This window comes from Artemia sp. Qi Xiang Cuo, chromosome 14 (genome assembly GCF_049724085.1).
Source record: "Artemia sp. Qi Xiang Cuo chromosome 14, ASM4972408v1, whole genome shotgun sequence".
NCBI classification, from domain to species: Eukaryota; Metazoa; Arthropoda; class Branchiopoda; order Anostraca; family Artemiidae; genus Artemia; species Artemia sp. Qi Xiang Cuo.
In genome coordinates, this window is record NC_142807.1 from 3,972,560 (window position 1) to 3,994,517 (window position 21,958).

The window sequence follows — 21,958 nt, forward strand, 5'->3', positions numbered from 1 at the left end:
ACTTTGTGTTCTGTGGGCTAATGGACCACTAGACCTTGATTGGCTGTGCCTCCAGAGGTACCCAGAGCATCAAGAAGGAGCCTCTAATCATCTCTCATGTTTGTTGCCATTGTAATGTCCTTTCATTCTGGTTGAATGGAGGTATGCAGGTTGCAAAGATTGCTCTGGTAAGTCTGGTGTAATGTATTTTTCGGCTTTTCCTAGTTACAGCTTCCTGGTGGTTGTCAATGTAGAGCGACCTTCTGGGAGTCTAGGGTCGTCCAAATGGAGGACATGTCCCAAATATATCCGCTATCTTAAGTCTTGTGGCGTCAGGTAGCAGGGATTGTGGCGTCATTTCACAGATGGACTGGTTTGTCATCTTCTGTGACCAGTTAATGTTCTGTATTCTCCTAAGGTACGAATTTTCAAAGACTGACGTTCTCTTCTCTTATTTTTGATTGAGGCACCATGTTTCTGCAGTTTAAAATAGAGCTGGCGTAAAATTGCTATTGAAAAGACACAGCTTTGGTTGCAGAGAAAATTTCTGTGTTCTCCAAGCTCAGCGTAGTCTGCTGAAGATGCCATTTGCTTGTCTAATTCTGATGAGTGCTTTTTCACAGTCGAGCTAGTGTTTTTGACGAAACTCCTTAGGCCATGTTAATTGAGGATACAGCATTTAATTATCGGATTGCCAACAGTATTAGAGTATCACCAACTAATTAATGGCGGACCAGATCCAATAATGAAGTTCCTAATGTTGAATGTCTTAAATTATAATCTGAGAAAATTCTTTTCTCCTGGAAAAATGAGAATTTTAAAGCCAATCTATGATAGCTGCAAGCAACCCCAAAAATTGTCTAAAATGTCACCTTTGTTGTTAATTATATTGGGGCATAATCCTTTATCTGTTTGTCAAATTTATCTCTGTTTATTTAAAAAAAAAAAAAAAAAAAAAAAAAAAAAAAAAAAAAACAGAGATAAAAATTCAATATTTTGTTCATGGTTTCGTAAGTGCAAAGGCTGGAACCTAAGGAAAGGCTACTTTAAAAATTATTATGACTTGGTTAATTGTTGATAAAATTTCAAATTCAAACCAAATTTCATCTTAAAATCGTTAATTGTGTTGGTTGACTTTTGTGGATGAGCCAATTTTTTTTATATCTCATGTATTTTCTGCAAGCTTTGGCAATAAGTTACATCCACCATGACGCAATTGTAAAGCATGCCATGTTTGCTATATAATATTCTAATTGCCAAATTATTATCAATTTAAGTGCTGTTGTAAACAGTGGTGTAATTTCGTCAAAACCCGGGTGGGGGGGGGGGGGTGGCAAAGTTGGAGCCAATTTTACAAAAACAAGCGAAAATGAAAGTGAAAACTGAAAAATGAGCTATATAGTACCATAAAGGTGAAGATATACTAAAGAAAACTGACCCGTTTTTGTGGATGCTTGAATTACGCAGGCTTATCTTAGTTTTGATAAGATTTTTGAAGAAACTAATTTTCAGCTGGGCGGGGGAGGGCAAGCTTGGGTCTGGGGGGGGGGGCAAACCGAGGTCTTGGAGAAGCAGCTGCCCTCTGCCCTATAGCAAATTACGCCCCTGGTTGCAAAGAAAGTGTTTGTACAGAAACAATCCAGTAGAAATAGATCCAGACTTTTGAGTAGCAGATTAAAAATTTGCCTCTAATTTTCATTGTTTCTGCCAAAACTTACACCTTTTGTGCATCGCAATCCGGCAGTAGCAGACTTCAAATTGAAAAAAACAAAACACAAAAACTTGTTTGAAAAGTCAGTAAAAAAAAAAAAAATGCGTTATCAGATTTAAATTAGTTTGGCTTCTTTAACGACTCACCGTGGTATCTGTAATAAAAACGTGATCCTGCCTTAAAACTTCAGAAATTTGAAACAGAAACAAAATAAATATTAGAAAACCGGAGTGTTAATTTAACAATACGCCTAAGATGGGGCTAGGGGGAGGGGCAAACATCTTTTATTTTAATGTCCGTGGTATATTAAGGTAACTATGTTGAGGGCAAAATTCACACAGCACTTCAGTCATTGATTGTTGGATTACCAAGGTCTGGGGAAGGTGATCAACCCATTTTTCCTCTCCCGAGGCTAATACTGTAGGGGAGTCGAGAGAGGCTAAGTCATCAGAAACATTTGATTGAATCCTGCGAAGGATTTTTGCTCATTTTCAGAAAGTTTATATAGCCTTTGCGAAGTCCAGCTTCTTTCTAATCTGTAATCTCACTGGGAGTGTTCATGGCAGGTTTTTCCTTTGATTGAAGGATAGTGATGATCCGTGGATTTTTTTATTACTATTTAGTAATTAATCCGTGGACTATTTAGTAATTTAATGTACATATATTTAACCATTAGAAATGGTCAGAAGATTCCATCTAGGGAGGAGGTTGTGTGCCTCAAAAAGTATTTTTAGGGCTGATAATTTTTTTTTTTTTTTTTTTACCAATTCTTTGAATAATGCTAATGGTAAACAAGTTTTGGCAGAAATAAGTGTAGGCGTTAAAACAACTTCATGATTATGGTCCACGTTATTATGGATAAAATTAAAAAGAATACATATATGGAAGTTGGCTTAGATACAAGCTAGAGCTCATTTTTTCTTAACTATTGCAAAGAGCGAAGCTAAAAATTCAATTTAGTAGATAGGTCGCCTCCCAAATTTCTCTCGTAAATGCAAAAGTGTCATTTCATACTTTATTGAAGAACCAGGCATCTGGAATTCGAACATTTAAGAAAACGGCGTATTGTATTAAGGCTCAAGACTAAGCTTTACTTTTTCTTTTCTTTTGTGAATTGAAATATATCTTTTTAAAGAAATTTAATGGTACAGAAAATTTTTAGCATGTGATTCTGCAAATTGAATTAAAAATATAATGAAATTGCTTTTACCTCTCGTAATATCTGCTCAAAACTTACGTTTGTGCTCTTTTAGACTAAACTTTCAACTAAATTGAAAATAATTGAAAATAATTACGTAAAAAGCCAGCGTGACTGAAGGAAATGACTTAATTTTGATTTGGCGTATAAAACTCCATTAGAAAGATTTCCAAAATAAAGAAATAAACTAGAAAATCATGAACTTCGGGCTAGCAAAAAAAATGAAATATAAAAATAATCGAGAAAAAAAAACAAGTCTCAAATCTTGAGAGTTGGGAAAAGAAAGTTTATCCTTGGTGTTACAATTCTACTTTATATAGGGTGATTAAATATAATTTTCAACATAAATTCTTATGTGTATGAACAGGTATTCCTTGTAGTTCATATCTTTTTTTAACTATTAATTGAAAAAAAAGTCCACAAAATGAGTTTTTCAAAGAAAAGCAAAGAGCTCCATTAAACCAAAAATTAGTAGAAATAAAGTCGGATAATCTTCCAAACGTGAAACTACCACCAATTGCCATCAATAAATAAATGAAACTCAAAATTAACAGAAATTACAATAAATAACCAAGTCAATCTCAAAAGGAGCAGAAGATTTTAACATGTATAGGGCTGACTCTTTTACCATGGCTTCTGAAGACTAGAACAAAATTTGCACTCCACTAACAACAAAATGCATGTTAGATGTTTTAAATCTTTTTAAATTTAATGAATAAAGAATTATTAAAACTTTGAAGAATAAATGTCAATATAACTCTATTATAACAGTCAATCTACATCCATTTTTATTTCAGTAAAGTGCAAATTATGTTCTGGTCTTCTTTAGCCATGGGGGTGGTCAGCTCTACTCATTTTAATTTCTGCTCAGTTTAAGTTAAACTCGGTTATTTATTGTAATTCTTTTCCATTTTGAAGACGTTTTATTTATTTATTGATGGTGATATATCCGCGTATGTTTTAGGTTGAAGATTATTTTCATTTTACTCCACTGTGCTACAGTCTCGTTTGTTTGTTTTATTTAGAGATTTCTCTGTGTTGGTTCTTTGAAATAGCTTATTGGTTGTGGCTTAAGATCTTTCATTAAATGAATTTCCGTTTGTTTTTTATTGACATAGTTTGTTTGTTTGTTTTTTTCAGGGAAAAAGAAAATAATATTTTAAGTCTTTCAGTTTTGCTTTCAGACAGTTCGGGCTAACGAACTGTAATTCAGGAGCGACCCGGCTCAATAGTAACCGATACTCTAAAAAACGGAATTTTGATACCAATAGATACATCAAAAGAATTGGATGTTTATGCTGATTTTAAATATTTAAGTTTCATGTTGTTTAGTCTTACCCATCAAGAGTTACGAGCCGAAGAAATTTGCCTTATTTTCGAAAAAGGGGGGAAACACCCCCTAAAAGTGATAGAATCTTAATGAAAAGCAAACCATCAGATTCAGCGTGACATAAAACCCTGCTGTAGATGTTTCAAGTTCCTATCTGCAAAAATGTGGAATTTTGTATTTTTTGCCTGAACCTGAAGAAAGATCACGGATGCGTGTTTATTTTTATTTTATTTTATTTTTTTTTCAGGGGTAATCGTATCAACCCAGTCATGCGAGGGCTCATTCAAACAGAACTTAAAAGTTCTAGTTCAACTTAAAATGAACAGAAATTATTCCGTATATGAAAGGGACTGTTCCCTCCTCAACGCCTCGCTCTTTACGCTAAAGTTTGACCCTTTCTCACAACTCTAATTTTTAAAACAATAAAGACTTTAGTGTAAGAGCAAGGTGTTGAGGAGGGGACAGCCCCTTTCATATACAGAATAATTTCTGTTTGTTTTAAGTTTTAATGTCGCTCCTTACTTTCAGTTAAAAAAAAATTGTTTTTTATTTATTTAATTTCAATAAGAATCCATAGCTTGGCTTGGTATTTGTATGTTGGAGGAAATTTTCAACAATTATAAACAACACACACCCTTTTCAAAATCTCGACAAAAATAGCATTGTTTAATTGGGTTCTATACCATCTCAAGCTGATCTGAAAAATAAAGCTTAATACTGTTCCCAAAAATTTTATCTGCGCTTTTTAGCAACCTTGATAGTTTCAGATTAATACCCTCAGTCGTTCTTGGGATACTGCTGAGATGTCTTATTGGCAACCAGCATACACACAGTACCTTTTGACTTATTTTTAAAGCAACATATAGTTTTAAAGCATAATGGACAAATTGCACAACTTTGGAGGGCTAACATAACCAATATCCATAGAGACATATTTACTGGACTGTTCAGCTATGTTGAACAAAATGGCTAGGTTAAAATTTCAATTGGATTTGTTTGGAAAATTAAAGGGCTTGGGAAGAGGGCTGCTAGAGCTCTAATCACTTTTGACTCTTAAAAAGAGCCCTAGAACTTTTAATTTTCCACCGGATTAGCTCCTTTAAAAGTTTCTATGTTATTGTTACCTTTGATTGCGCTGCACAGCCAATGATATTGCTTACATGTCCTTTTAAAAACCTGCATGTATATAGTTTTTTTCGTTTAATCGAAACTCCCCCTAAAAGTTTTCTAAAAGTATCACCCCTTAGCGTCATTATTTACAACAGTCGTAGCAGTAGTATTGATAGTATACATGTAGTGCCAAAATCCGTCACAACTTACCCTAAAGGTCCAACTTACTAATGTAAGCCGTTCTTGACATATTGCTGTGTCACCCTTTTGATGTTCTAAATGCTCATAGTTCGTTTTGATTTAGTTCAACATCTGCCTAAATATCTTAGGCAGCGCAAAATGAACTGTGTAAAGAGCGCTCATATTGAACGTAAAGAACGATGTTGGCACAGTTTATTATTATTATTGTTTTTTTATATATACCAGGGCACTTCGTATAGAAGGAGTTGTCGTAGAAACTTCAAAAGGGGTTAATTTGATTGGAAATTGTAAGTTCTAGTGCCAATTTTAATCGTCGAAAGTGATTGGAGGGCAACCAGATCTGTCCCTCCACGCCAGTCATTTCCCCAAATATATCCAATCCAAATTCTGAAATAGCAAGCCCTTGGGGCATATAATGTTTTTATAGCAAGGATGTTCCTATAAACTTTGGAGTGGGCTCATGGGATTGGTAATCAGAAGTTCTAGTGCTCTTTTTAAGAGTCAAAGTAATCAGAGGGCAGCTACTCCCCCCCGCCCACATACATACAAACACGCCGTGTTTTCCCGAGACACATCCAATAGATGTTTTGAGACGGTCCTTTTATTTAAAATAGTCCAAAGATCATTTAACAAGGCTTTCGAGGTTGATACAAACCATCAAAGCCTGAGGGTGATGGTTGTAAGTTATGCCCCTGGGCCATTTAAGGTTCTTATGGAAGGGATAGCTGTTTAAACTTTATAGGTAGCTCATTTTGTTGAAATTGGAATTTGTATTTCCCTTTCAAGAGTCAAAAGTGATGGAGGTCAACTACCCCCCCCCCCAACTACCCCTCTCTTCACCAAATGTATCTGATTGAAATTGTGAGATAGCCATTTTGTTCAAAATAGTCCAAAGAACTTATAGCAATACCTCCAAGGTTGACAATGCGCCCCAGAGCCCTGGGGCGAGGATTGTAAGTTATACCCTGGGGTTATATAAGGGTTTTTTGGGACGGTTGGTTGCATAAATTTCAGACGAGGCTTATTTGATGTGAAATTGAAAGTGATAGTGCCCTTTTTAAGAGTCAAAAGTTATTTGAGAGTAACCCCTCTCCCCCTCTATGCTTTCCCCAAACACATCCAATAAAAATTTAAAAACAGCAATTTTTTTTAGCGTCATCGAAGGGTTCGGAAATTATTTCTTTGAGGATGACAACCCCCCACAGCCCTCAGAGCAATGGTTGTTACTTATTCTCTGGGGGCATATAAGGTTTTTATGGAAAGGGTGGTCGTAAATACTTCGCAGGGGGCTCATGGGATAGGTAATCAGAAGTTCTAATGCCCTTTTTGAGATTCAGAATAATCAGAGGGCAGCTACCTCCTCCACACATACACACACGTCGTGTTTTCCCGAAACATATCCAATAGCGATTTTGAGAGAGCCATTTTATTCAAAATAGTCCAAAGACATATAACAAGGCTTTCGGGACTGATACAAGCCACCAGAGCCTGGGTACAAGGGTTTTAAGTTACACCCCGGGGCATTTAAGGTTCTTAGGGAAGGGATGGTTGCTTAAACTTTAGAGGTGGCTCATTTGGTTGAAAATGGCAAGTTCTAGATCCCTTTTAAGATTCAGAAGTGATGGAGGGCAACTATCCCCCTCCCAACTACTCCTCTTTTCACCACACGCATGATATTTTGTTCAAAATAGTCCGAAGAACATATAACAATGCCTCCATGGTTGACACAACCTCCAAGAGTCCTGGGGCAGAGGCTGTAAGTTATACCCTGGGGGCATTTAAGGTTTTTACGGAATGGGATGTCGTAAAAATATTCGTTTAGGGCTAATTTGATTTGAAATTGGAAATCATGGTGCCCTTTCTAGAGTCCAAAGTTATCTGAGAGCAACTAGCCCCTCTCCCATGCCCATCATTACACAAAACAAACATCCAAACGAAGTTTTGAGACAACTATTTCTTTTTCAGCATTTTTGAAAGATTCAGTAATTATGTGTTTGGGGATGTCCCACCCACCCACCCCCACCCCCCTTGAGGCCTTAAGGTGAGGGCTGTAAGTTTGGTAATTTGTTCATTTTTTACATATAGTATATGTTATTGAGAAAAGGTATGCATGTTTGACTTCTGCTTGCCCAAAATAGGAAGGGCATTAAGGTGAGTTTCAGGGAATGTTGAGGGGAGTGTTGATCCAAATTAAAGCATGATACGTGTATATGGATATTGTCAAAAGGGTATGACTCAGGAGGTACTGATTATATTATTTTGGAACTTTCAGGAAATGACAAGGGGGAGGATCAACTGACTAAAAAGGCAATATTTGCACGCTACGACTACTACAACTACAAGTGCTTCTACTGCTACCACAACTACTACTATCACTACAACAACTACTTCTGTAGCGAGTACTACTAAGGCTGAGGATATTCAAATAAACATCTGAGGAAATGTTGAGGGGAAAGTTGAGCTAAATCAAAACATACTATTCGCATACAGATTGCTGACACGGGCGTATCAGCAATATTTTTGGAACGGCTTATCGTATCAAGAGGAACCTTCAGAGGCATCATGAGTGGAATGTTCAGTTGACCAAAAGGCAAAATGTACCAGCTATGACTTCTATTAATACTGCTGCTACTACTTTTACTACTAATAATAATAATACACTAACGCTGCAACTTCTTTTCCTACTACACACAACTACTGTGATACTAGTACTATTAAGGCTAGGCATATGAAGGAAATTGAGGGGAAATTTGAACTAAATCAAAACACACTATGTGCAATGCAGTTTGTCAAAAGAGCGTATCTTAAGAATGAATTTGGGTTTTAAGTTGGAACTTTCTGACAATACTTAAAGTGGAAGATCAATTAACAAAAAGGTAATGTAGGCATGTCACTGCTAACACTACTACCACTGGTACTTTTACTAATACTACTATTGTTACTAAATTACTCCAACTACTACTTCAATTGGAAAAACCTGTATGGATTAAAGTACTAAGACGAAAAGGGTGTCAAAGCAAACATAAGCAATATTTTTGGAACGGCTTACCGTGTCAAGGGCAAACTTCCGGGGTATCATGAAAGGAATGTTCAACTGACCAGAAGGCAAGATGAACATTCTACTACTGCTATTAATACTGCTGCTACTACTGTCAACCTGCATTCGTTTGTTGTTTTTTCTTTTCAGTAATCTTGGATATGATCTTTTTTCTTTCTTTTTTTTTTGACATCCTGAAAAATGAAAGGACTTAGCTTGAAATAAAGATTGTTTTCAATAAATTTCAGTCGAGCTTCGAGTTAGACCTGAATATTTATTCTAATATTTCTGTTCGTTTTGAGTTTCATTTATTGCTGATGATTAAAGGTAGTTTTACTCTTTGAAAAAATTTTTCCTTTATTTTTGCTCATCTTAGGTTTAATGTAGCTCTTTACTTTGTTTTGAATAACTTCATTTTAGGAAAAAGTCATTAAAATTAATCCCATAATAAGGTCGGGTAATTTGTATCTATTGTTAATTCAAGCTGAAGATCAACCTCAATTTTTTTTTCAACATATTTTCTCTTTGGTTGGATAGTAGTAGGCGGAATTATTAAATATTTTTCTTTTTGGCTCACCCATTTAGTTCTGAAGAAATATGTTTTGATGAAAGAAACAAGTTCTCATTGCTATTCGCTGACCACTCTACTTTGTAATCGACGCAGTTGTCTTGCAGACTAGTGGATATTTTTTTTTTCTCTCTTCCTCAAATGAGAAAGGAAATGATCAGACAGTAATTTTTCCAAAAATAATGGAAAAGATACAAGTATATGTTTTTTTCATTTGCTATATGTTCATATCCTGTGCAGGAAAATGAAACCTGGCTATGAAGTAATAGCACTAAAAGAGGAAAAGGAGAGGTCAAGAGCTGTAGAGGTCAAGTAGCTGTATAAATGAAAACCACGTATCGCATCTGATTTTCGCCATTTTGTATATCAATGGTCGTCAGAAACATGGTTGAATGCCATACATGGTGTCTGAGATATAAGTATGGCTAAGCTAAAAGTCACGTATTTTAGGCTATCAAAAATCGTACAAAATCCACAAATCTTGGAGCTTCATCTATACTATGCTGAGTGGATTTCAGAAAAAAATGCAAAGGCATCAGAAATATGATAATATATTGTCCCCCAAAAGCTGGTGCAGCTACCTCTTAGATTGACCTATGGCTATTAACGCTTGCTTTTCTTAAATTATTTTACTCTATGACTCTCCCTGCCTGTCTGTTTTCTGTAAGACAGTCATTGTCTCTCTTTCTCTCCCTCTCTCTCTCAGCCCTCTCTCTCTCTCTGTCTCAGCCCTCCTTTTCTCGGCCTCCCTTTTTGTGTCAGATTAGAAGGTTATTTAATTTATACCAAACTAGGTAAGTGCAACAATTTACTAAATTTTGATAAAAATGCAGCAATTTAGTGGTTGGCAAAACTTGATGTGCAACTCACGATATTTTCTACCAAGAGATGTTTGATCCGTGAAAAGATGGATAAACAAAGGTTTATTCTCTTTTCCAACTACTCTAAAACTGGAAAAAGTTTAGATCCCCTGTTTCGCTTGCAAGGAACGGCACGGAAATAGGCTGTATATTTTGTTAGTTGACGTCTGTCCACGTCTTAGCCATTAGTTGTATTGGTGTTTGTCTATTACTATTTGTAGACGTTCTTTGGCCGACGATTTTACTAATGATTGTTGAAAATCAACTTTCACAATATTTTTTTGAAATATTTTCAAGTCAGCTGCCTCTAAGCTGCTTTCTCAACAAGACCGTGCCATTAAGTATAGGCTCTCCAGTGGCTCCAATTGACGAAAGTGTTGGTCTTTTTTTCGATGTTTTTCAATTAAAACAACAGAAAAGTGTATTCTTCAATGCAAATTCCAAAAAAGAGTAATTTTAAAATCTATAGGCGGGGGGGGGGGAGCTGGAAAATCTAGTCTTCCTCCTTTTTTAATTGGTGCCACTGGGCTCTTCTAAGGAATGGCCTGTAAAGTGTCCTATTTTATTTCATATGAGACTTTAAATTTTATTTTTAGCTAAGGCCGAATAGCAGGATTGAATTAACAAAATCAGAGCTGCTTACTTTGCTTGGAAATATGGAAGCTGAGCTTCAGGCCAGAGATGTTGTTGTTGCATTACTGAAAGTAAGTTTTCTATGTTTTGCCATTGTCGATATTTATACGAGCTATCTATGTATCGAACCTATTCGATGCTTCTAACATTGTACATCAACTTGTACATCAAGTTGAATATGCCATCATAGCGTGGAAAAAAAGATCGAGTAACATCAAAGTCCTGTTTATGCTAATTTTCTCCCAAAACAATTTAAAGAGGATTAGAAAATATAGTTGCTACACCCCCAACACTTAAACAGTCCCTGAACTTGGACAAATATTTTGATTTAAATGTATTTTTCATAAACATTTACAGTAGGTTCATAATCTTAGAGATTGGATGATAGTCGGGATTGCGCTTGTAAAGATTGGCTGACTATAATCTAGTAAAACCTTTTTTCAGCATTTAAACTTAAACAAAAGACATCCTTACATTCTAGTTTGTTAAAAAAAAATTGTTTTACTTTACAACAATTGCTTTAGATTGAATGTATCCATGATAGACTATGTCTATGATTTACATACTTCTTTCTTCCGAATTAAAGATCCCATGTCCAAGATTAGGCAGCATTTTCCAGGTTTAGGCTCAAGCTTAAAGTTTGTACTTATGATTGGGTACGAAATAAGTATCGTATTTATGTTGAATTGAAAAATAAAAGTAATAATTCAAAAAAATTGAGCTTTTATTGCAACTATTTTTTTAATCATGGTGATTTGTTTTTGCTTTTTTCGCACTACTAATGCAAACCTCAATCATGATTGAGTAATTTTAGTTAAATATCTATTCTCTCAAATCCATAAACCCAACAGTTTGTAGTAACGAACTGTTAGTAAGAGCGACTCGGCTCAATTTTAACCGAAACTGAAAAATGGGATTTTGATATTAATAGATACATCAAAAGAATCGGTTTTTTGTGCTGGATCCCGATATATAAAATTAATTGAGTTATTAATTGAGTAATTAATATAAAATTAATCCAAAGCTACAAGCCTGAAAATATTTGCATGATTTCGGAAAAGGGCGGAAACACCACTAAAAAGTCAAGGAATGTTAATGAAAATCGTACCCTCGTATTCATCGTCTCAGAGAACCCCGCTGTAGAGTTTTTTTTGCCAGAAGAAAGATCACGAATACTTTTTTTTGTACCCAGGGATGATCATTTTGAACCAGTGGTCCTAGAATATCGCGAGAGGGCTTCGAACGGAAATTTAAAGTTTTATTGCCTTTTTTAAGTAACCAAAAAGATTGGAGGACAACTAGCCCCCTCTCCTCAGGTCCTTTTTTTCCCAAATTCGTCCGATCATAATTTTAAGATAACCATTTTGTTCAGTATAGTTGAAAGATCTAAAAAGTATGCTTTTAGGGATAGAATGCTCCCTCACCTTAGAGCCTATGAGGACAGGAATCTAAGTTATGAAAGTTGCCCATTGTCTGCACCTAGTAGTTGTTAGTGGGAAGTATACATTCATTTTACAGGGAGAATTTTCCACATGGAGAGTTTCTTGTGGGGAGGGAAGTTTCCGGTGGGTTAGCTTCCTAGAAGAAATTTTGCACTGGAGAATTTGCCAGAATACCTATATGGAACTCTTTTCATTTGTCTTACTTTCTCTATGCCGACTCAATTTTGCATGTGAAGATGTTCTGTGTGAATTATCCGAAGGAAATTTTTAGCAGCTTTGGAATTGTCTGGATGATTTGAGTGGAGGGAATTTTCTTCACCAATACCTCGCTCTTTATACTAAGTTTCACTTTGTGTCCCAGTTCTTTAAGAATCACTCCTGATACACAAGGGCCGTTTAGTTAGGAAGAAGCTTTTTAAAGTACTAAAAAATATTAGTGTAAAGTGTAAAAAGAGTGAGGTATTAAGGAGGGGTCAACCCCTTTTAATTACGGAATAATTTCTTTTTGTTTTCAAGTCTTAATGTTGCTCCTTACTTTCAGTAGAAAAAACATTATTTTTTAATCTAATTGAACAAGGACTTGAGTTTTTTTTCCAGATTGGTCGGATTATCTTCCAGATTGGTCTTCGGTCATCTGATTCAGTTTCTTATTTATATATTCTCTTTTACTTTTACCTTTTTACTTTATTATAATATTGTTTCGTTTTTAATATTGCTGTCCAATTTCGATCTATCCCCTCTTTTTTGTGCATGACTCATTTTACATCTATGACTCATTTTACATCTATGACTCGTGTGTATGTCTTGCATTAGTGTCCTCGATCTAAGGGTTGAGCGCCAAGGAATTGCAACACAAATGATATTTAGAGGTTTTTTTCTATAATAATCTACTGAAGCAAAGGTCTCTTACTGAGGATAAAATTTGACTTACTTGTTGGGGTAAAATCAAGATCCTTTAACCTGGAATTTGTACAATATAGAAACCTGCGGGAGGGGAAGGGGGGGGGGGGGCTTGGTGTTTTCATTCCAAATTTGGATCTTCATTTTTCCTCCGAGTCACCCAAGTCCTTTTGTTCACCGTCCACTTCCAAAAGATTTGCTACTACGTGTTTAAACAAGACAATTACTTTTAATCGTTCTTTTCTTTTCTAATTCCAGATTTTTATTATTTAGTTTCCTTTTATTATTTACTTATTTAGTTTCCTGTTGTATTCATAGTTTTCATCACTTTATTTATTAGTTAATCAATCAAATTCATGTTAAGTTTTTTGTGTGTAGCTTTTCCAAGTGCATATGTTCCTTAAAGATGGCGGATGTGAGGCATTATATACTTTCGTAACTTTTCCCAAAGTTATGTTTTCCTTAAAGACGGATGGCATTAATGACTCACAAGTCATTAAATAGTATGTACTTTGAAAAATCACAGAAACAATTATATACTACTTTTATTACTCGTTGAAAACTCGTAACAAAAGTGAAAAAAGAAATATGCACGGAAAAGTGGAAATCAAAAGAAAGAAAACACACTACATGCAAGAAACTAATTAAGAATAAAAACATCCACTAAATTTAGAGATAATGAACTAATCTTGTGATTTAAATTGTCATTGTCATTGTGTTGTTATTCTCTCTCTCTCTCTCTCTCTCTCTCTCTCTCTCTCTCTCTCTCTCTCTCTCTCTCTCTCTCTCTCTCTCTCTCTCTCTCTCTCTCTCTCTCCTTCTCTCTCCTTGTCTCTCCTTCTCTCTCTCTCTCTCTCTCTCTCTCTCTCTCTCTCCTTCTCTCTCTCTCTCTCTCTCCCTCCCTCCCTCTCTCTCTCTCTCTCTCTCTCTCTCTCTCTCTCTCTCTCTCTGTGGGTCTCTGTCTCTTGCCAGATATATTTACATTTTGCCAAGAAAATTAGGATGAGAGATCTCTCGCTTCCTGTGGAAAAAAGGGTAAACACTTGTTACCCAGTTTTTTTTTTTATCTTTTTGATATTTCTTTCGTGTTACATTTTTTCTCTATTATCTACGATTCTTTGTTCTAGTGTGAGAGAGTTAAGCAGCTACTTGTACAGGCCAAATATGGTCAACTAAACTGGAACAGTCCTCTGACTGCGCTGCAGAGGGATTCATTTGCTATTGTTGGCGGAACAGTAGATTCAGCTGTTGAAGGACAAGGTATAATTGACGAAACTCAAGGTGCTCTCGATCGATTGGTTGGTCAACAGAAAAACTCATTAAAACGGATGGTAAATCTCTTGCAAACAGCGGAAACAAGACATTGTCAAGTAAGCTCATTTTTATGACGAATTAACTCTAGAATGATGATCGCTTTAGTACTTTCTTAGCACAAGAATTCCTAGGAGTGTCATTTGACGAATTAAATTAATAATTTTCACACTAGCAGTGAAACCTGTTGGACGACACGCTCTAAAAAGGAAAAAAACGCAGGGATAAAAGACAACCCTTCCAACAAAAAATTTGAAATTTGCCTCCTCTTCCTCCCCCAATAAAGCAATTGGACCTTTCAAATCGATCCCCTATCCGTGAGAAAAAATATGTTGTGCTTACTGTTGTGCAGGGATAAAAGAGAACCCTCCCAACGAAAGATTTGAGATCGCCTCCTCCTCCTCCCCCAATAAAGCTATCCTTGGACCTTTCAACTCAGTCCCCTATCCGCGAGAAAAAATATGTTGTGCTTACTGTTGTGAAGGGATAAAAGAGAACCCTCCCAAACGAAAAATTTGAAATTGCCTCCTCCTCCTCCCCCAATAAAGCTATGCTTGGACCTTTCAACTCAGTCCCCTATCCGCGAGAAAAAATATGTTGTGCTTACTGTTGTGAAGGGATAAAAGAGAACCCTCCCAAACGAAAAATTTGAAATTGCCTCCTCCTCCTCCCCCAATAATGCTATCCTTGGACCTTTCAACTCAGTCCCCTATCCGCGAGAAAAAATATGTTGTGCTTACTGTTGTGAAGGGATAAAAGAGAACCCTCACAAACGAAAAATTTGAAATTGCCTCCTCCTCCTCCCCCAATAAAGCTATCCTTGGACCTTTCAACTCAGTCCCCTATCCGCGAGAAAAAATATGTTGTGCTTACTGTTGTGAAGGGATAAAAGAGAACCCTCCCAAACGAAAAATTTGAAATTGCCTCCTCCTCCTCCCCCAATAAAGCTATCCTTGGACCTTTCAACTCGTCCCCTATCCGTGTGAAAAAATATGTAGTGCTTACTGTTTTATTTGATTAGTTCAACATAACAAAAAGCATATACCCCCAACAGAGAGCAGAATTCGTGAAATTGGGTATTAATAGTAATAAAAAACACAAAAAAAAACATTTTCTCAACATAACAAAAAGAGAGAAAGGAAAATGTTTTTTGTTGTTGTTTTTTTTTTATTATTATTATTAATGCCCAATTTCACGAACTTAAAAAACTATTACTTTGGAAATACTCACTAGCAAAATGAAATGACCCCCTCCCCCCTTCCGTTAAATTATTTGTTCATCTGCGCACGTAAATTAGTCTAATATCGATTCTATCAACAGACGAAGCTTTTACCGAAAATGGGATATATTCTCGACGTTTGACTTTTTCCTGGCGGAACAAGGCTAAAGTCGGGCTCAAACTTATCACCCTAAAATTGAGGGTTTGATGACCTATCATCTCACCAGCTCAAGCTTATTGGGTGATGTTAAAAGGGTGTGCAATAAACGATTTTTTATAAAGTTACAGAGTTACCAGTTATAATGACGTATTATTATAACGTAAGATAGTCATTGAACTTTACAAGATCGGTGGAAAAACTTTAATAGAAAAAAAAGTTTGCTTTTTTTTGAAGAAGCTGAAGAAACTTTTTTTGAACTTCAAAACTTTTTTTGAAGAAACTTTTTTTTGAATGAAAGAAGCTGTCTCCTTTCTAGCCCCTGGTATCTACTCTGAAGTTTAACCAATACTTGCTTAAAAGGATTTAAAGCCCGACAAATGTAGTCAGCTTGTAATTAAAAGTGTTTTATTTACTGATTGCCTTTCAAAAAGTTTGAAATATTATTTTGTTATTTAAAGCGAATACATCTAAAAGAGAAGATTCGTTCAAGCTTAAAGGCCTGGGGGCTGAGAGGGCGGTAGCTCCCTCCATATGTAGGTTAATTCTATGTTCCTAGTGTCATTATTTTTATCATTACATAAAACAAAAGAAAAGTTTCTCAGGTACCAGTAACGAGCAGCATTAAAACATAAAACGCATAAAAATACCCTTAATGAAAAAGAGGCTGTCACCATCTCAACCTCTCACTCGCAACCTTCAAGCAGCTGCTTGCGGTTTGCTGAGAACTTGCTACAATGCAATCAATGCCGAATTGGTAACTACAAATATATTATTGGGAAAAGAAATGTGTAAAAGAAGTGTTTGTATTCTCAACGAAGATATAGACTGAATACGAACAAGGGGAGGGGTCGGTTGATGTGTGCGACAGTCTTCTGCATTTCAGGGCAATTTTTGTTCATTTCAAGTTGTAGTATTGCCCTTTTCTTGTATTTGGATAAAAAAAAATTTTAATGTCTCTTTGTTTTTTATTTTTGTGCTGGGTTGAGAATTTTGACAAGAGGATGGCGGGTTGGGGATAACCTGCCTAGATGGCTTTTTTTTCGCTTGACAGTTTTGTATAGGTGTAAGTGCAAACTACACAAGATCTAATTTCATTCAAACTAAGGAGGAGGGGGGGGGTGATCGCTACTCTCTTTGAAGAGCCACAGATGGTGTCATTTGGTACCGCGTAACACGAAAAAAAAAAACAGATAAAGGTATTACATAGTTCGGCTGCTATTCTAGAATTCAAGAATCGATTATTAGCTGAAAAAAAAACTAAAGAGAAGGGGCTATGTCTAACTAAGTCAAGGAGCCCCAAAAGCTGAATACTGACTTATTCGGGGCTGTATTTACATAAAACAATTCCTTCGGCAAGATCAGTTCAAAGAAAGTATAACCACTCTTCTAGCCTTATCCATCTCAGAGATGACATCCACAAGTAGCACTAGATGGTGTATCAAGATAAGTTATTTCCGTAGAGTGGTCTCTTTGTACCTTTGAATCATTCTATGAATAGTTACTAAATCCTATCTCCGGTGTCTCTATTTATAGCCAAATTTCTGTTTATATATTTTTTTTTATTTCAATTACCTCTTTAAAAGATTGCGGTAGGCCATTTACAGTAGATATTAAAGTTGCCTTCACTACAAAGAGAACAAAAAAGTGCCAAAGCAGATTATCTCAAAACCACTAGAATATAAAAAATACTTTTATCCTCAAAACCACAAAAATAATTTCCAGCTTTTGAAATTTTTAAAAATAGAAAAACAGTGACTTATTATATTTGAATTTTGTCTGTTTATTCAATCAGTTATGAAATATTGTCCTATATGAAATATATACAGATATTAGAAACCTGAAGGACAGTAAAGAATTCAAGATCTGTAGTTAATGCAACTTAATTTTAATACAGGCTTTTCAATAACCGCAGCCAAGCTAATACAAAAGGGTGTAGAAATCAGCTTTTTTTAGTTTTGCCGAATTTTAAATGCTTTTACTATTACATAGCAGGAAATTTGCTGGTAATCAAAATCATAGTAAAAAAGACACCAAACGTTGTCATTTATCGTGCCACTTACCACATCCGTCTGGTGCTATGAGAATGTATTTGTTAGTAAGGAATGAAAAAATGGTCCATCGCATGAGACCCTAACCAACAACTGTTAACCATCCATTGCTCAAAAACAAAACAAATGGCACGAGAAATTTTTATTTTTTGTGCTACGTTGCACTTTGTCCAGGCGCTACCATAGTTAAGCTTATTTATGTGTCATTATATGCTTCATATTTTGAAAATAAGACTCACTGACAAGGTTTGTGCCAATTGAGCTGGGGGAAAATGCAACAAGAGGATTTGCACCTCATTACCTTCTTTATCTTTTTTTTATGTTTGTGTCTTTGTAGTTTCTTACTCTTTAAGTGTTCTGCTTACAGAACTTTTCCTTCTGCTTAGAGAGAAGATACGTGAACTTGTTTGCCTGGCAAGTTTTTTTTTTTCAAGATTTATTAAATAAGAGCTTTCAGTTCTATGCAATCATTCCAAATGCAGGGAAATGGTTTTCACTCTTAAATACTGAATTGGGTTTTAGGCTATTGTTCAAAATCGATACAAATTTCGTTTGCTTGGGTTTGAGTTACTCCCAATTCTTTATATTCATTAAACTATTCACATTCATTAAATGCAAAGGAATCTCAAAACATACGCTTACTGACAAAATTAGAATTTTAATTAAAAATTAAAATAATAAAATATTATTATTTAGGAATACCTTGAGAAAAAACAAATCGCCAGACAAATAAATTCTGGATCTTCTCTCTAAGAGAAGGGAAGCCTTTTAATCAGAACACTTAAAGACTAAAAAAAAATGGCCAAAGAACGTCTGTGAGAAACTTTTAGAATGTCTGGAAACTGTGAGAACACAAAAACAAAATAGGTCGAGGAGGCAACAAGGTGGAGAAACGATAATTTTTTTTTTTTTTTATCAGAAGCCTTTTAATCAGAACACTTAAAGATTAAAAAAAAATGGCCAAAGAACGTCTGTGAGAAACTTTTAGAATGTCTGGAAACTGTGAGAACACAAAAACAAAATAGGTCGAGGAGGCAACAAGGTGGAGAAACGATAATTATTTTTTTTTGCCTTTCTTTGGCTCCCTTGACACAGGCGTAGTCAGTGACTTTTTCTTTTCATAAAAACATCTATATAGTAGCGCATAATGAGCTTAGTTCTTATTTCTTTTTTACTCAATTATATGATTGGTTGTATTAGCCTTATATTTTTTCCTTAAAATTTTGACTTGTCCATACATGCAATTTTTACTTCCTGTTACTCTCGGTTTTAAACGCTCATTTCTCTCATTTTCTTTTAATTTTTTTTTTCATCTTACTGTAAAGAAATAATAACAGGATAAAAACGAGCTTTAATCAAGTGTTCTTGTCAATTATTTATCGAATAAGTAGTGGTTTTATGCCGACAGAAATATTTAGGAAATTCGTTTAAGACCCCCCCCCTCCCCCCTCCCCCACTTTCAGATATCTTACGGAAATATATTAGATTGCCTAGAATATGGATAATTATGGGTTCATTCCAACTATTTTTGCTTTTACTTCTGCCCATATCTTGAACTCTCCATATTCGTGTATCCTGATTATTGCCAAATTGTTCACAGCTAAGATTGATCGAGTATCCGTTATTTTCCCTTAAAGGTTTTGAATTTTGTTTTCAAGTAGCCGCCTACAGTAATTCTTTGGTTGCCTGTTCCCTTATTCTCTGACCGGTGTTGTCGGGATTGTAACATATACTCTACTTCCGTGGTTATTTCTTGGAGTAGCTATCGTACGTAGCTCGTATATTTATGCTTTTTGTTTTTATTCTATTATGATTTCCTTTTTTTTTTTTCAAGTCGTTTTGGAAGATTCTTTCTATCTAAATACTAAAAGGCAAAATTTTCGTTTCGTCTTCTTCTTACTGACCACAGACCTGTTGTCATTTAAGACTTTCTAAAAATTTATCGTAGACTCTTCGCGTTTGTTCTTAAAACTCACATTGATTGTTTGCCAGGAATTGGGGGCGGAGAGAGAATCAAGGCTCAGAGTGGAGCAGGAACTGAAATTGCTACGTGATGTATTGGAAAAGGAAAAGGAGAGAAAAAAAGAAATTATTCTTCTTCTTCTGGCTGAAAGAAAAAAGATTATCGGGAAACTTGTTGAGGAAAGAAAGAAAACTGAAGATTTGGTCCAGGTTAGTCTATCAATAGTATACACTAGCAACACAACTTTTTGTATCTAAGGAAGTGCTTGTCCTGTCTTATTAAAGTGATGCCAACTGTTTTAATCAGACTTTTTTGTCTTCACAGTTTCATCTTAAAAATTCATTAAATGTGTATTTTTGCAGCATTTTGACCAGTTTGATGCATTTTAATTTTGTTTAGTGAGGCTCATTTTTTTATGTGTGTTTTAATATAGCTTCTTATCCTGATTTCAATTATATTTGTGCAATCAGAAAGATGCTAAAGTAAATTACTTGTTCCGTGGATTCAATTTGTTTTGGCCTAGTAATATTTTAAAGAATTTTTAAAGATGTCTTAATTTTAGAAGTTTGTCTCTCTTGAACCTTTACAGCATTTTCTTTCCTGGTTTAACTTCTATCCTCAGTTTAAAACTCCTCTTAGAAAGTTGTACCACATGCAGCGTTCGCAGCTGTAGTTTTCAGCACCAGGGGGGAGGGGGTCGGTGTATGGTTTTTGGTTCACATGCCTCCTCCGGAAGGTCTACTTCCGGAAGGTCTCTACCTCCGGAATGCCTCCTCTGGAACTTGCACTAATTACAGGCATAGAGGGACAAAAAGATTCGACGGAGTTGTGGTGGAGCCCAATTTTCATTGAAGCCCTCGTCCTCCCCCCCAAAGAAAAATGAAGAAAAACATTAATTCTATATTTGCCTCGGTTCAGCTCGTACATAGCAGAGAATATCTGTGAATTAAATTCTAACCCGATACGTAGACTACATTGTTCAGTTACAATAATTTTTAAAATGCTGGAAGATGGCCTCAGTCTATAAAATTACTGGTGGTGGGGGGGGAGTACTTAAGTTTATCTGGTATATAACTAATTTGAAATAGTATTACATACCAAAACAAAGCCGTATCATTCATCTAAACGCTGTAATTTTCCATGTTTTTGTTTTAAACCCTCTAAGAGGCTTCAAGACCTTTTTTTTTAATTTATTAATGAATCATTTTATTGTGTTTTGTAATGTTTATTGTGTTAACTGTAAAGTTTGTTATTGTATAACGCTTCTTTTCATCTTATTGTTGTTTGTAACTTGTTAATTTTTAACTCTATTCTCATCTAATGAACACAGAAAGGATTCTGTTCGATGAACAGCATTAAGTTTATGCCAACTTCTAAAGATCCCTGAGGTTAAACTGATTAGTTCGTACTTTAAAAGTTTTACTCCATCGACCTTGACTTTCCTTCAAAAGGGAGATTTAGCAGATGTGAGAAAGAATCAATAATTCAATTTACCATCTCCTGTTGCTATTACCTACTACAACAGTTTGTATTTTCTAAGGCGAAATACGGCTTAAACATGTAATTTATGAGTTTCGAAAAGGCAATTTCAAACGATCTTTGATGTAGATTTGGTGAAAATTTCGAAAGCTTTTAGGGGAGATCGATAGCGAATCTTAATACACTATGTTTCCACATTTTTGTTTCATTTATTTTATAATCTGTTGAAACAACGGAAACTGGTGAAGGATATGAAAAGCATTGAGAGCCAGCGCTCATATATCCCAGAGTAAAGTTGTTCTTAAGGAGGGGAGGGGGTGCAGCCCTCTTGCACCCCCTCCTCTCTCCATTTGGTTTAATTTCGAAAGCTTTTAGGTTGATCGATAGCAAATCTTAATACCCTATGTTTCCATATTGTTATTTTTATTTATTTATTTTTTAATCTGTCAAAATAGCGAAAACTGAATAATATGAAAAGCATTGAAAGCCAACCCTAATATTTTCCCAGAATTAAGTTGTACTTAAGGCGGGAGGTAACCCCCCCCTCTCTCCCGTCCATCGTGAAAATCCTTTAATGTAAGAAATTGGACGAGTATCCTCAAAGTGTAATCCAGAGAAATCTTACTAGTAAATTTGCTGTCTTGATAACGTAGTATTCCCTGTTTCGACGTCTTGATAAATAGCAAAAGATTTTTTATTTCGTTTTTAGAAATAAAACTCTTCTGCCTAAAAAATAATCTGTAAAAACAAAATCTTGGAAATGGTTACCTTATATATATAATGCCCCATAAAATTACAATTGAATTATT

General features: G+C 35.4%; 1 protein-coding gene across 2 annotated transcripts in view; it reads left to right on the forward strand.

The window, feature by feature from the left end:
- LOC148944053 (CTTNBP2 N-terminal-like protein) overlaps positions 1 to 21,958 on the forward strand; it is a 125,410-nt gene that overhangs the window by 46,041 nt on the left and 57,411 nt on the right. For both annotated transcript variants that reach the window (XM_089099684.1, XM_089099685.1), the window contains exons 3-5: positions 10,591 to 10,698; positions 14,097 to 14,339; positions 19,700 to 19,879. In XM_089099684.1, coding sequence (XP_088955810.1) covers positions 10,591 to 10,698; positions 14,097 to 14,339; positions 19,700 to 19,879 — 531 coding nt within the window. The remainder of the gene's footprint in view (positions 1 to 10,590; positions 10,699 to 14,096; positions 14,340 to 19,699; positions 19,880 to 21,958) is intronic.